Genomic DNA, 14397 nt, shown 5'->3' with positions numbered 1-14397 from the left:
TTGTATATACAGTGGCTTCTTGCGACGTCAGCTAACATTACAATAACTAAATACAGTTCTGTGCAGCGTGACCAGTGATGCAAATCCAACTTGCTGTCGTGGTTGTGAGACTGTAAACTTTGGTAAGTGCTGCTAACACTGCTGCCTTTCTCCTTCCTGCCCCACCCAGACTCCTTTTGTATGGGCGCTACTGCAGCCAAGTGGAGGCTGCTACGAAACACATAGACTTGCTTTCTAATACCAGAGAGGACATCCGGATGAAGCTTGAGGTGAGAACCTGAACGCTAAATGATTTTTAGATAATTGCCCTCATTTATAAAAAAAAAAAAAAATGTGTCTGCTTCTATAGGAATGTTCTAAAAGAGCAAACAGCGGGCGCTTCTCCCTCCGAGACTTGCTGATGGTGCCCATGCAGAGGGTCCTGAAGTACCACCTGCTCTTACAGGTTTATACTCGCCTTCACTCACTTTACAAGCCCATTCATATTGGACCGTTCATGATAAGAATGTCTTTGTGTCCTACCTGTGTCTGATTTGTGCATTTGCAGGAACTAATGAAGCAGACCAGTGACCCCACAGACAAAGATAACCTCCGCACTGGTCTGGACGCCATGAGAGTAAGTTACAAGCCACCCTTTCTAGCTAACAGCATGCCTACAAATTGACAGCGCCTTGATAAACACAGTTTGAGGGCAGAACAGGTCTGATGATGATTTTTGGGTTTGAAAACTTCCAGATTCTATCTATTCCACAGCAAAAGCCATGAAAGACCGATCAGAGTGCTTTCCGTAGTCCAAGAAAAGATCAGCATATGTAAATTGAGACTATTTATTTCTTAGAGCTGAGCGATTTGGGAGGAAATCCTCTTATATAGTGTCTAAATGAAGGCAGCCCTTGTGATTTTTGATCCAGTTTGTATTATTTGAACCAAGAGTTGTCAGCGAGGGTTGTGTGTGCGCCGCAGGACCTGGCTCAGTGTGTGAACGAGGTGAAGAGGGACAATGAGATCATCAAACAGATCACCTCCTTCCAGTTGTCCATTGAAAACATGGTGAGACGACACGCCTGTTCTCTTTCCACACTTGCTTTCAGCACTGACCTGATTTCGTACTCTCCAGACGGAGTCGCTGGCGCTGTACGGCCGGCCCAAGATTGACGGAGAGCTGAAGATCTGCAGCGCTGAGAAGAAATCCAAACAGGACAGGTGGCCATTGTTTGTCTGCTTTTCTCTACAGTGATCCGTTTTGTTTCATATGGTCATTGGCATCTAAACTTACTGAAGCGCAGAAGTGTCGTTTTAACATTTTAACAAGAGTCTTATCATGATATTTCAAGAAACACATTTATCACGCAGTGAATCCATATAAAGAATCAACCCTGTGAGTTTTTTTGCGGGAAAATACTGGCATTGTTCGACTAACATATTTGCATGATTTCATTGAAAATCCAAAAGCTTGCACATTCAGCTGTAGTTTTGGCAGAAATTGTCACAATTATTGCTCAAAAGTTGCTTGTTGTGTCAACTATCAAGCTTTCCCCACATGCCTCTGTTTGATGGAATGTTTGCAATCTTAACACATTGAGTGCCAAAAACGAAAAAAGGTTGGTTTTGCTGGGAGTTTTTTTTTAAATTACGAAACTAGACACTCTAATACATGTGTGATTTTGGGAGCTCTGTGATGAACAGAACTGAAATAAATGAAGATCAGCAACTTGCGAAAAGTCACAATCTGAACATTTCATCTGGGCATTTAATCATTTAATTTTTTTATCAGAAGAACAGCAAGCCGACAATTGTATGATCTAAAGATAAACCTTGTGTCAGATGTGAGTGCTGTTTACCGTAGGTCACCACTGCATACTATTTTTGTCACAATAATTTCAGCTCTATGTTCCCTTACCACAAAGTGAAACTCACGCCTAGACATTCTCAATAGTCGATGTTCTTTTCTTAAGCCCCTGTTTTCAGCCAAAGCCCAGTGAAGAGAGTGAAATGAGGGAGACCGTTGTGTTTCATCAAACACGCATTATCTCCTTTTCTACAAACAAACAAAAACACAGCGATTTGAATGAAACCTTTTTCACCTACTGAGAGCTTAGAGTCTCAACTTTCAAACGTCTCAACTTTCATAGCTATAACATAGAACACGCTGTCATGCTACAAAAATCATGAAAAATTATCTGGATTGTTGGCTCTCAACAGCTAAAAAACAAAAAAAGCGCGGCACTCAATGTGTTAAGAGGTGAAATATGCACAGATTTCCTGCAATTGTGGCATTAAAAATCTGACTCGCTGCTGCTTGTTGAAACCCTGATTGGTATTTGTGATGCTATGTCCCTGTAATGATGCGTCAAGAGCCCAGGGTCAGAGCAGACCAGACTGTAAAACGGACAGCTCATGCAGATCAGTTTTAATGAAGCGCTGTGTAAATTCCCAAGTTTTATATGCTACACAGCTGCTTAATAACCCTTGCCCTTCAGCTGAATTTAAGTTGTGTCTAAAATGAGTTTGGGCTCTGTCTCCTCTCCACATGCCCAGAAAAGAGTAGGGAGAGTAACAATGCCGGTTTTAGATTCACAATTAATGATGCCATGATGGATGATGGAAAGGAAGCTTATGTGTACAGGGCTTTTCCCGTGCCACATGTCACCCAAAGTGCTTCACACATGATGTTTTTACCATGTTCACGGTGAGCCTTTCCTTTGCATGTTTGATTGCTGTCAGGTACGCCTTCCTGTTCGACAAGGCCATGTTTGTGTGTAAAAAGAAGAGCGGGGAGACGTTCGAGCTAAAGGAGACCATCGACTTACAGCACTACCAGATCCGAGACGAGACCACAGGAGAGAGGGAACACAAGAAGGTACTGCAGCCAGTCTGCAAAGGCATCATGTCCCAAGGTTTAAACAAAATGGAATATCTTAATTTAACCAGGTCCTACAGCTTTATATTGCCCTAAAGCAGGGGTAGGCAACATCAGGCCCGGGGTCCAAATCTGGCCATCTAGCACAGAACCTCTGGCCCTCGAGATGATTTTGAGAAACATTATTGCACAAATCAGAGAGTATTTTTAACAGAGTGAGTGAAAAAAAATATTTCCATTGTATAATTGGATGCACAGTAACCCTCTCTCCCTTCGCCTCTCCTGTCAGCCTAGTATTTACTCTCCAAGACAATTAATAAGTTAAAAAATCATAACTAGCTACTAGACCTGCAGTTGCGCTTATGGCCTCTAGGGGGAAGAGTTACTTAGTACTACTTTAAGAGATTAAATCTAATGTTTGTGTAGATTTGGTCTGGTCTTAGATGGGATAAAACCTCTAGTAGTAGTTATTCTCTTAATTCACATAATTTTGTGTCATTTCATGTGAAAATCAATTATTTGTTCAAACCGACTCAATTCAGCATAGAAGAACTTTAATTCAAGCCATTTTGAGTCATTTATCTCATTTAAGATGGCCATTTTTCCACTGCTGTGCTTTACTTTGGGCTAATAATCAGCGGCTTCGGCCCTCGGACTGTTTACAATAAAGAAAATCGGCCCTCCGCCAAGAAAACTTGCCCACCCCTGCCCTAAAGAAGTAACCAAAGCTGCAATATCTGTTTTACACGCAAAATAACGCCAGCTGTTGTCCTCACAGTGGTCGTACCTGTTCCTGCTGCTGGACAGCTACGGCAGAGGAGGCTACGACCTCTTCTTCAAAACCAGGGAGCTGAAGAAGAAGTGGTTGGAGCAGTTTGAGATGGCCATGTGAGTGCGGCACCTAAACCCAGAGGCAAAAAGCTACAGCCTTTTAGGGAAATAGTCCTAAATGGTTCAAACGGACACCTTCTTTTTGATAGTTGTAGTGATGACATGTGTTTGGCAGATCCAATATGAGCCCGGAAAACGCCACAGCGAACAGCCATGACTTCCAGATGCACTGCTTTGAGGAGACCACCTCGTGTAGAGCCTGCTCCATGCTGCTCCGGTATGAACCACCGCATTCATTCTTAAGACGGGGTCCTCAGGAGAAACTTAGCAACACAAACTTTTGCTAAAGCGTCAGAGCAGTAATCCAAACGGTGGTGAATGTGTCGATCACTAGCATTATTTGTATATTGTATTTGTCCGTGCTCTAACTCAAATGTTTCTGCTCCTGGACGGGTTTAAACCGTGCAGCTGTGTCTCATCACTTGTGTCCTCCGCAGGGGTATATTCTTCCAGGGGTACCAGTGCACTCGCTGTAAAATGGCCGCCCATAAGGAGTGTCTGGGAAGAGTCCCGGTGTGTGGGAGGAACTCAGGTTAGTGTCCCAGAAGCGTCACAGTAATGAACGTTGTGCTTTATTGAGGCAGGAACATACGAGAAACACATTTGGCTGCAGTTTGGGTGTTTTTTGCTTAAACGTTTTTTTATTATAGTTTAAGTTGTTTTGGTGCAGATACGGTATTGTTTCATTGACTTGATGCTGTTGCGTTTCAGATCACTCAGGCACAGTGAGGAAGGTAAGTTCTGTAAAACAACCAAAACTAGGAATGCACCGATACCGGGCCGATACCACATGCTTGTACTCATACTCGTACTCATTCATGAGGTCCCGATACCAGAAACCGATACCAAACTGGAGAATTCTTTAGTGGAAATACAATATTCCACATAGAGCTGACTTTATTACAGACTGCGCTCTCTAAATCAGAGTCTGTGCTGGATTTAACCAGAGCTTAATGTTGTTAGTGCTGCAGCGTGGAGTCTGCAGTGTTTACAACATACAGGCTAACGTTGCTAACTCGCGGCTAGCAGTTTCGGCTATTCTGACGCCGTTTTAAGCCCAGGGGTTTATTCATCTGAAAAAACTAACCCAGCGACTAAATAGTCCTCAGAAAATCCAAATTAAAGACATACAGCATGTCCATATTGAGCGAAAATGAGCTGCAGTAGAACAATGAAAACGCTGTAGCTAATCGCTAAGTTGCTACAAACACACGAGAAAATCCACACGGAGCTGAAGTAAAGACGAAAAGAGACCATTTAAGTAACATCTCAATACTGTTGTTGAATAAAAATACAAAAATGAATAAAGCACAGGCATTGGGGAGCTTTTGGACATGAGCTTTTCTGTCTATGATGGACAGTGCAATAAAAATTAAAAATGATATTGAATGAAAATAAAATAAATAAATAAATGGCATCAGCACAATTCTGATATAACTGCTCTTAAATGTGTCGCCTACTTTACTTAAGGAAATGTACATGAGTAAATTAACTAATTACAAACCAATCTGCTGTGAAAAAAGTAAGAATGTTGAAGAAAATGCCTTGTGCTCGTATCGGTATTCGGTATCGGCGAGTACTTAAATCCAAGTACTTGTATCGGTTTTAGAAAAAGCGGTATCGGTGCATCCCTAACCAAAACAGTGACATTTATACACAATTCTCATCGCTTTATGCCCTCGCAGCACAAAGCACGAGCTTCAGCCGGTCCCTCGACTGGTAAGACACGTTTACCAGCTACTCCCATCTGTGGCCGCATGACCGAGCTCTTTCAAGCGGTGTCCCTTTTGCCCCCTGTAGGTTTTCCCAAGATGGAGGCGTCGCAGGAATACTACGGAGTGCCCCCGCCCCCCGTGGGCTTCGGCACGCCCCTGCCCCTGTCCAGAGGAGACATCGTGGAGCTGACCAAAGCAGAGGCAAGCATGCAGTGGTGGGAGGTACTGCAGGCCTTTGGTTTTTTTTTTCTCATTTGTACATATTCTAAAAAAATCGAATCAATCTCCTCTGTCCACTTCCCTGCGTGCGATTCCAGGGCAAGAACCTGACGTCCGGGCAGATGGGCTGGTTTCCCAATAACAAAGTGCAGCCGTACCGATCCGTGAGTATCCATGAATGAGAACGAAAACGAGTCCGCTGTCACTCACGACGTCATCACTGTCCTTTCAGAGCCCAACCCCAGACCTGTCCGCTTTCAACTGGTGAGTCTTCCCAAACACGTCCTCCGTTCCCCACGCAGTTCAGCATTACCCAAATCGAAAAGCTCCTTGCAGCCTATAGGCCAGTGTAACGTTACTCTGAATTAAGTACATGACTGTTGTAAAATAACATATTCATAGCATATTTTCAAAGTATAGGTTTTACAACTTTGATAAAAGCAAAGGCCAAATGAAGGAAAACATACACAAAACAAACCTACAAACCTTTCCATCATGTCAACATTAACTTTTTATCACTCGAGGGGAGAATTGCCAGAAAAGCAAAAGGAGGAAGAGTAGTTGTACTTCAAAACATATCTCAATTGCGAGTAGAAATGTAGGTAGCACTTTACATTACGGGCCGGTAAGTCCATGGTACTTACAGTGGTAATTACTAGTAATGACAGTGGTACTTATTGTGGCACTAAAAATGGTAGTTTCCAGTAATCGGGGTTAGGGTTAGGGAGTCACAGAGTTACCCCTGTATCTCTCATTACTAAGAGATACAGGGGTAACTCTTAGTAATGAAGGTTGTACTTCTAATTACTATGGTACTTACTGGTAATTCAAGAATACTACAGCAGCAATTCATAGTTAGTAGATGAGGTACTTCTACAAACGAAAGTAATTTCTAGGACTGTGTGACTATAAAACAACATAAAACAGCATTAGGGAAAACAAGAAGTACAACCTTCATTACTAAGAGTTACCACTGTATCTAGATGTACATACCTTGTAATTCTCACTCTAGTATCCTTTAAAGTGGGGTATTATGCAAAATCGACTTTTTCAAGCTTTACATCATGTTATTATGTCATTCCCTCATTAAAACATGCCTGAAGTCTTGCCTTGGCACATTCACGTATCTTTGAGTAATCTGTAAAAACTCTGATGGCAGCCATTTTAGGGATAGGTTTGCCTGAGTCCTCCTAGGAACGCCCCCACCTCCTGGAGACGCCTCCGAGCTTTCGTCACCAGCCGAGTAACCAACCACTGCTCCTCAGCAGAACCCCCTCCCCACTGATGCCACAGACAGCGTGTGGAGGGGGCGTGTCGGAAAGGGTCAGAGGTTCTTAAAGAGACAGAGGCCTATTTCAAGACATTCGCTACAGCCATTTTGAGAGAGCAATTTTATACAAGGCAGTTATTCTAATTTACTGCATTTACAGACCAACAGGAGGTTTCGTCATCATTATAGTGTGATATAGACTGGTGCTATGTGATTGAAAAAAGCATAATACCCCTTTAAGTACCACAATAAGTACCTATAAGTACACTGTAAGTACCAAGGACTTACTGGCCCGTAATGTAAAGTGTTGCCAAAATGTGCTGTTAAAATGACTCTTTGTAGAAATACAGTGTTTTGCCCTCCTGAGTGTCACAACAAGGAGAAAACAGGCTGTGGCTCGAGTTCATTATTATATTATTTTTATTTTCATTTAGGCTCAGTCCCAGAGCTACAGTCAAATCTAACCAACAGCCTGTGATTAACAGTCGACAAAACACTTATGACATTTAATCCTTAATTTACTTGATAATAGCCTAATAATCATTTAAAGTGTATGTGCTAAGTGAAAATAAATTACATCTAATTGAGTAAATGTGTAATTAAAAGTGTAATAAAAATAAATGCTAGTTAGATAGCCTTTTTTTTCCTTTTAAAGTACTGATAATTGTACCGTTAAAGTACCAGATCGATAAGGAGCATCGATAAACCCTTAACGATACCCATCGCTACTCCTATACCTTGGGGGAGCTGTGTAATGTCGCCATGGAAACTTGTAAATTTACATCAGAAGTGGAGGCTTCCCCTTCTTATAAAGCCGAATCAGTGTGGGTTGCAACAAAATTGTTGGCTGTTTGTCGACGACGTTGACGCTAATCATTACATGGGACATAAAGCTCTACCACCTACACCCAGCAGATGGCACTACAACCTAAACATAAGGCTTTTTACTGCAATGAATAAATAGTCTCACATACAATGGGGGAAAGTAGTTAAAATACAGTAACAGTAACATATCTCAGAGAAAAAGTTGGTCCATGTCCTGAAAATCTTACCTTTAGTATTTTGTACTGACGAGACGGAAAGAGTTTGTCCTCCGAAGTAACTTGTGCACAATGTCCTAAAGGTTTGCGGGGAACATGGACCGGACCGGTGCCAAAAACCTGCTGATCTCGCGCTCGGATGGGACCTTCCTGGTGAGGCAGAAAGACGGGGGAGAGTTCGCCATCAGCATCAAGTAAGTGACGGGAGGAGTCGCTCCACAAACACAGAGAGAGAGAGAGTAACTTTCCTCCTGCGTGTGGCCAGGTTCAACATGGACATCCGGCACATAAAGATCACCTCGTCTGACGGCCTGTACCGCATCAACGAGCGCAAGGCCTTCAAGGGACTCACCGTACGTGTCAGCTGCCCTCTTTGTCTTTATATCCGGGTTACGAGGCAGTTCCTCCCAGTGTGAGCCCCAGGTCCATCCATCTCTATGAGGGATTTCAACTTTTGTTCCGCTCTTCCTTACATCGCTACTTTACAGCTATGATTCATATATACACACCTGCTGAATGATCCCGTCAAACTGGGAGTGTAAACGTGCTGCTGTCCTGTGTACATGTACTTCTGTGTACTCCACAGGAGCTGGTGGACTACTACCAGCAGAACTCTCTGAAGGAGTACTTTAAAGAGGTGGACACCACGCTGAGGACGCCGTTCAAACAGCCCGAGCACGGCGCCACCGAGAGCGCGGCCAACAGCGCCCCCGGGACCCCAGGTGATCAGCTGAGTGTGATCTCATCTGCATGCCCACAACTTATGGGCGTCCAGGCTTAGCACTGGGGGTTCGTGTTCTTCTTTCGGCCGTTTTGTTCAGTCGCAGGCCAATATGTTTCTCTTGTTTGCCAAACGTTTAACCTCTTCACCCCCGCCTGAACCGACAGGATCTTTTTCCTCACGTCATCAGATTTTTTTTTTCATCATTTCTTTTTGTTGGGTATTCAACTAATTTTTGTAACTTTTTTGTCATTTTTTGGTCAATTTTTATCACATTTTTTGACATTTTTTTGTGTCATTTTTTGTCAATTTTTTGTTTTTTTCATTTTTTTTTTCATTTTTTGTCACTTTTTTAAATATATTTTTCGTCATTTTTTTAATCAATTTTTTGTCATTTTTTATCCTTTTTTTTCATTATTTTGTGACATTTTTGTGACATTTTTGCCACTTTTTCATCAATTTTTCGTCATTTTTTTGTTAATGTTTTCTCACTTTTTTGTCACATTTCCATCATTGTTTTCGTCTCAGTTTTGTTGCTATTTTCACAGCTTTTTTCCAGAAGCTTTTGGACTGGGGTAAAATTTACTCTGTTCAGGTGGGAGTTAAGGGGCTAAGTGATGACAAGACAAAACTCACATTTTCATAAAACAGCAGAGGGGGACACATTATAAAAGTACTGATACTGCAAATATTACTCCAATACAAGTAAAAGTTGCTCAAAGTGGACATGTTCTGCATATGGAGCCTAAAAACAGATGTACTGCTATTTTTTACTTTTTAGAAATGTAGTGGAGTAGAAAGCCATATACTCATCTTTAAAATGTAATGGAGTAAAAGAAATAAGCTTTTCATAAATCAAACTACTAAGTAAAGTATAGATCCTCAAAAACTTCACTTAACCAACTCTGCCAAACAGTTTGGCTTTACCCTAATCAAAAAGCTTCTTGGGAAAAAAGCACCAAAACAACCACAAAAAATGAGAAGAAAACAAGGATGTAAACGCAACAAAAATGTGACAAAAATGTGACAAAAATTCAACAAAAATGTGACAAAAATGTGACAAAAACTCAGCCAAAAAGTGACAAAAATCAAACAAAAAAAATGACAAAAATCTGACAAAAACTCAACCAAAAAGTGACAAAAATTCAACAAAAATGTGACAAAAATTCAACAAAAAAATGACAAAAATTCAACAAAAATGTGACAAAAACTCAACCAAAAAGTGACAAAAATTCAACAAAAATGTGACAAAAACTCACCAAAAATGTGACAAAAACTCACCAAAAATGTGACAGAAATTCAACAAAAAAATTACAAAAATTTAAAATGTGACAAAAACTCAACCAAAAAGTGACAAAAATTCAACAAAAAATCAACAAAGAATGTGACAAAAACTCAACAAAAATGTGACAAAAACGCAACAAAAATGTGACAAAAACTCAACAAAAATGTGACAAAAACGCAACAAAAATGTGACAAAAATGTGACAAAAACTCAACCAAAAATGTGACAAAAATGTGACAAAAACTCAACAAAAATGTGACCAAAAAAAAAAAAGCATAAAAGAGGTTACACAACACAGCAACAACGCAAGGAGAAATATCAGTTTTGTGGGTCTTAGCTTTCAAATGAGGTGTTACACAGACCTACATAATGGCCAAAGAGGACAGAATGCATTTGGTTCAGGCGGGTGGTAAGAGGTTAAATCAAACATTTCAAAGAAAAACTACGACACAGGCTGCAGTTCTTGAGACTGTGCTAAGGCCACCCCCTTCATCTCCCCCTGAGTGTCCACTAGATGGAGACAAATCCCCTGAAAGCAGAACAGAAAGTCCTTTTTGACTCAAGCTTTTCTTTCGCGGGTTTGTTTCGGGGACACATTTTATATTAAAACTAAAAGCACATGTTTCGCTTTGAGGTGTGGGCACTCGGAACGTGGGTGTGGCCAGAGCGCGGTACGACTACTCCGCTCGAGACCGCAACGAGCTGAACCTGCGGGAGGGCGACACCATCAAGATCCTGTCCAAGAAGGGCCACAGCGGCTGGTGGAAGGGCGAGGTCTACGGCCGGGTACGCACCAAGCAGACTCACTCAGTCACCCAAGAGGTTTAGTTCACCATGTTGTACAATTTGAAGTCATAATTGGGTGTTTTTTTGTTTCCCCCCCCCTCCCCGCAGATCGGTTTATTCCCCTCCAACTATGTAGAAGAGGACTATTCGGATTATTGCTACTGAGAGACTGACCTACAGCTGTCTGCATTCAAACATGTACAAGTGTGAATGAACCGATTGTATTTATGAAATGTAGGATTTTGTTTTTACAATTACATTAACGTGACCTGTCTGTGTCCCCTAATGAAGTAAACACGCTCAACTGAAACATTACTTTACTAATCAGTGGTTCTGAAACTTTTCACTTCTTTGACCTTCCAAGTCCCACCACCAGACCTAGATCAAGATACTTTCTGAATAAGCTATGAACAAAACAAGACAAAAACAAATCATCAATTACATGTTCAATTGATTGAATATCAGAATGACGCCACTGCAGCACCTCAGCTGGAGCTCCTCTATCTGTCCTTCCTCTCTTATTCACACACAGAAGCTTCCTCCAGTGTATGAATGAATCCATGTTTCCCTGTTAATAAAACAAAAACACACACACTATACCCACATAACATTGGGCTTTGCGGATAATGGTACTTTACTTTGGGCTACAATAGTGAGATGTGGCTCTTGGTGTTTTGGCAGTGAAGAAAATGGGTCCTCCACAACACAAACTTACACCGACCACAGAGGAGCTCCAGCTGAGCAGAGACGGTGCGACAGTGGTGTCATTCTGACTGTGACGCACTTGCAGCAGTGATAAATAAACATGTAAATAAGAATCATTTGTATCGTCTTATTTGTTCATAGCTTATATAAAAGGTATTGAGATGTTAGAATAATTCACCTTTTTTGTAAGTGCAGTATTATAAACAGCCCAGATTTTGAAGACCAGAGACTCCCCAAATGAGGGACAGGGGAGGTTTTTGGGAGGTTCCCCCGTGGATGCATTATTGCTCAAATATTCAATGTAATAAAATACATTATTGGAACCAGTCAGGCTACATAACAATCTGTACACTGTTATAGCAGCAAAGATTCACAATCCATTTACTTCAAAAGAGCTTGTTGCTCACATGACATCAGAGACGAGTAGTAGTACTCTTGAACTCTTTTTGAAATACTTGCACTTCTTAAATTAGTTTTAAAATATCCATCCATCCGTCGCGGGGGCAGCACCTCCTCCAGCTGTTCTGGGGGGACCCGAGGCGACACCAGGCCAGCTTAGAGACATAGTCCCACCAGTGTGTAATGGGCCTTCCACGAGACCTCCTCCCAATAGGACATGCCTGGAACTCCTCCCGCGGTAGGCGACGAGCTGGCTCCTTTCTACGTGAAGGAGTAGTGACTCTACTCTGAGCTCCTCTCGGGTAACTGAGCTCCTCACCCGATCTCGAAGGGTGCGCTCAGCCACCCTGTGAAGGAAACTCATTTTGGCTGCTTGTATTTGCGATCTTGTCCATTCGGTCATTACCCAAATCTCATGACCATAGGTGAAGGTGGGAACTTAGATCGATCGGTAAATCGAGAGCTTTGTCCCCAGACTCAGCTCCCTCTTCACCACAACAGTCCGATACAGCGACCGCATCACTGCTGACGCCGCACTGATCCGTTGATCCATCGGCATTGTTCCTCCTGGATCCGAACTTCGACTATCAGCCGGATCCTCCTCTCCAGCACTGGAGTAGACCTTACCGGGGAGGCTGAGCAGTGTGATCCCTCTGTAATTGGAGCACACCCTCCAATCCCCCTTTTTAAAGAGAGGGACCACCACCCCGGTCTGCCAATCCAGGGGCACTGTCCCCGACCGCCACGCGATGTTGCAGAGACGTGTCAGCCAAGACAGTCCTACAACATCCAGAGACTTAAGGTACTCAGGACGAATCCAGGGAACCGGCCCACTACAGACCAGTCGCCCTGACCTCCCACCTGATGAAGACGATGGAGCGGCTCATCCTCACCCACCTCCGCTCTGTGGTAAGCCCCACCCTCGACCCGCTGCAGTTTGCCTACAGACCCAACATTGGAGTGGAGGACGCTGTCATCTACCTGTCGGAGCGGGCGCTCACGCACCTGGAGCACGCCGGGAACGCTGTGAGGGTCATGTTCTTTGACTTCTCCAGTGCCTTCAACACCATCAGGCCGGCGCTGCTGCGGGGAAGCTGGAGGACGCGGGAGTGGATGAACATCTCACTGCATGGACCATCGACTACCTCACGGACTGACCACAGTATGTGCGGCTGCGCAGCTGTGAGTTTGAGGTGGTCGTCTGCAGCACCGGGGCCCCTCAGGGCACCGTCCTCTCACCGTTTCTCTTCACCATCTACACATCGGACTTCACATACAACACGGACAGTTGTCATCTCCAGAAGTTCTCCGACGACTCCGCCATCGTGGGCTGTGTGTCTAAGTGGAACGACCTGGAGTACCGGTCAGTCATCCTAGACTTTGTGCACTGGTGTGAGCGCAACCACCTGTGCTTGAACATCAGTAAGACGAAGGAGATGGTGATCGACTTCACGAGGAAGCCACTACTGCACACACCGCTGAACATCCAGGGGGAGGACATTGAGGAGGTGGACAGTTTCAAGTACCTGGGTGTTCACCTCAACAATAAACTGGACTGGTCCCACAACACCAACGCCCTGTACAAGAAGAGCCAAAGTCGCCTTCACCTTCTGAGGAGACTGAGGTCCTTCGGAGTGAGCAGGCCTCTGCTCAGGACTTTTTATGACTCTGTGGTAGCCTCTGCTATCCACTACGCTGCCGTGTGCTGGGCCCCGGGCAGCACAGAGCGGGACAAGAACAGACTGAACAAGGTGGTCAGGAGGGCCAGCTCCGTCCAGAGCTGCCCCCTGGACTCTGTGGAGGAGGTGAGGGACAGGAGGGTGTTAGCCAAGCTCATCTCCATCATGGACAACACCTCCCACCCACTGCACGGGACTGTAGAAGAGCTGTTCAGCTCTCTCAGTGGCAGACTGAGACACCCTCAGTGCAGGACGGAGCGCTACCGCAAAGCCTTCATCCCCACTGCTGTCAGACTGTACAATAAGACTGTGAAGTAACGCTGACTGTAACAAGTGAATTTCTCCTTTGTGAGATCAATAAAGGTTTATCTTATCTTATCTTATCTTATCTCATCCACCCCCGGAGCCTTGCCACCGAGGAGCTTTCTAACCACCACGGTGACTTCAGCTTGGGTAATGGGCGAGCCCCCAGCCTCTGCTTCCTCATCGGAAGACGTGACGGTGGGATTGAGAAGGTCCTCGAAGTACTCCTTCCACCGCCCGACAACATCCCCAGTCGAGGTCAGCAGCTCCCCACCCGCACTGTGAAAGGGGGTTGGTGAAGCACCGCTTCCCCCTCTCTTCAATCTCTTCAAGGCCAACCGATAGTCCTCCTCCATGGCTTCTCTGAACTCCTGACAGACCCAAGTTTTTGCCTCTGTGCCCGCATGAGATGCAGCACGCTTGGCCTGCCAGTACCTCTCAGCTGCCTCCAGAGTCCCACAAGCCAACAAGGCCGGGTAGGACTCCTTCTTCAGCTTGATGGCATCCCTTACATCCGGGCGCCAC

The 14397-nt window shown here is 44.0% G+C and overlaps 1 protein-coding gene across 1 annotated transcript in view; it reads left to right on the top strand.

Annotated features, from left to right (window-relative positions):
* The window catches only part of vav1 (vav guanine nucleotide exchange factor 1), a 28323-nt gene extending 17060 nt beyond the window's left edge, over positions 1 to 11263 (top strand). Inside the window, exons 11-28 of the mRNA XM_079553195.1 lie at positions 170 to 269; positions 350 to 445; positions 548 to 616; positions 964 to 1050; positions 1118 to 1203; positions 2725 to 2860; positions 3639 to 3748; positions 3867 to 3968; positions 4189 to 4283; positions 4463 to 4485; positions 5518 to 5688; positions 5784 to 5849; positions 5918 to 5949; positions 8079 to 8189; positions 8261 to 8348; positions 8582 to 8717; positions 10635 to 10786; positions 10895 to 11263. Of these exons, the coding sequence (XP_079409321.1) occupies positions 170 to 269; positions 350 to 445; positions 548 to 616; positions 964 to 1050; positions 1118 to 1203; positions 2725 to 2860; positions 3639 to 3748; positions 3867 to 3968; positions 4189 to 4283; positions 4463 to 4485; positions 5518 to 5688; positions 5784 to 5849; positions 5918 to 5949; positions 8079 to 8189; positions 8261 to 8348; positions 8582 to 8717; positions 10635 to 10786; positions 10895 to 10951 (1717 nt within the window). The 3' untranslated portion in view covers positions 10952 to 11263. The remainder of the gene's footprint in view (positions 1 to 169; positions 270 to 349; positions 446 to 547; positions 617 to 963; positions 1051 to 1117; positions 1204 to 2724; positions 2861 to 3638; positions 3749 to 3866; positions 3969 to 4188; positions 4284 to 4462; positions 4486 to 5517; positions 5689 to 5783; positions 5850 to 5917; positions 5950 to 8078; positions 8190 to 8260; positions 8349 to 8581; positions 8718 to 10634; positions 10787 to 10894) is intronic.
* The last annotated feature ends 3134 nt before the right edge of the window (positions 11264 to 14397 follow it).

The sequence above is a fragment of the Gobius niger genome (assembly GCF_951799975.1).
Source record: "Gobius niger genome assembly, chromosome: 3".
Lineage (NCBI taxonomy): Eukaryota > Metazoa > Chordata > Actinopteri > Gobiiformes > Gobiidae > Gobius > Gobius niger.
This window is presented reverse-complemented; position numbering and strand designations above follow the sequence as displayed.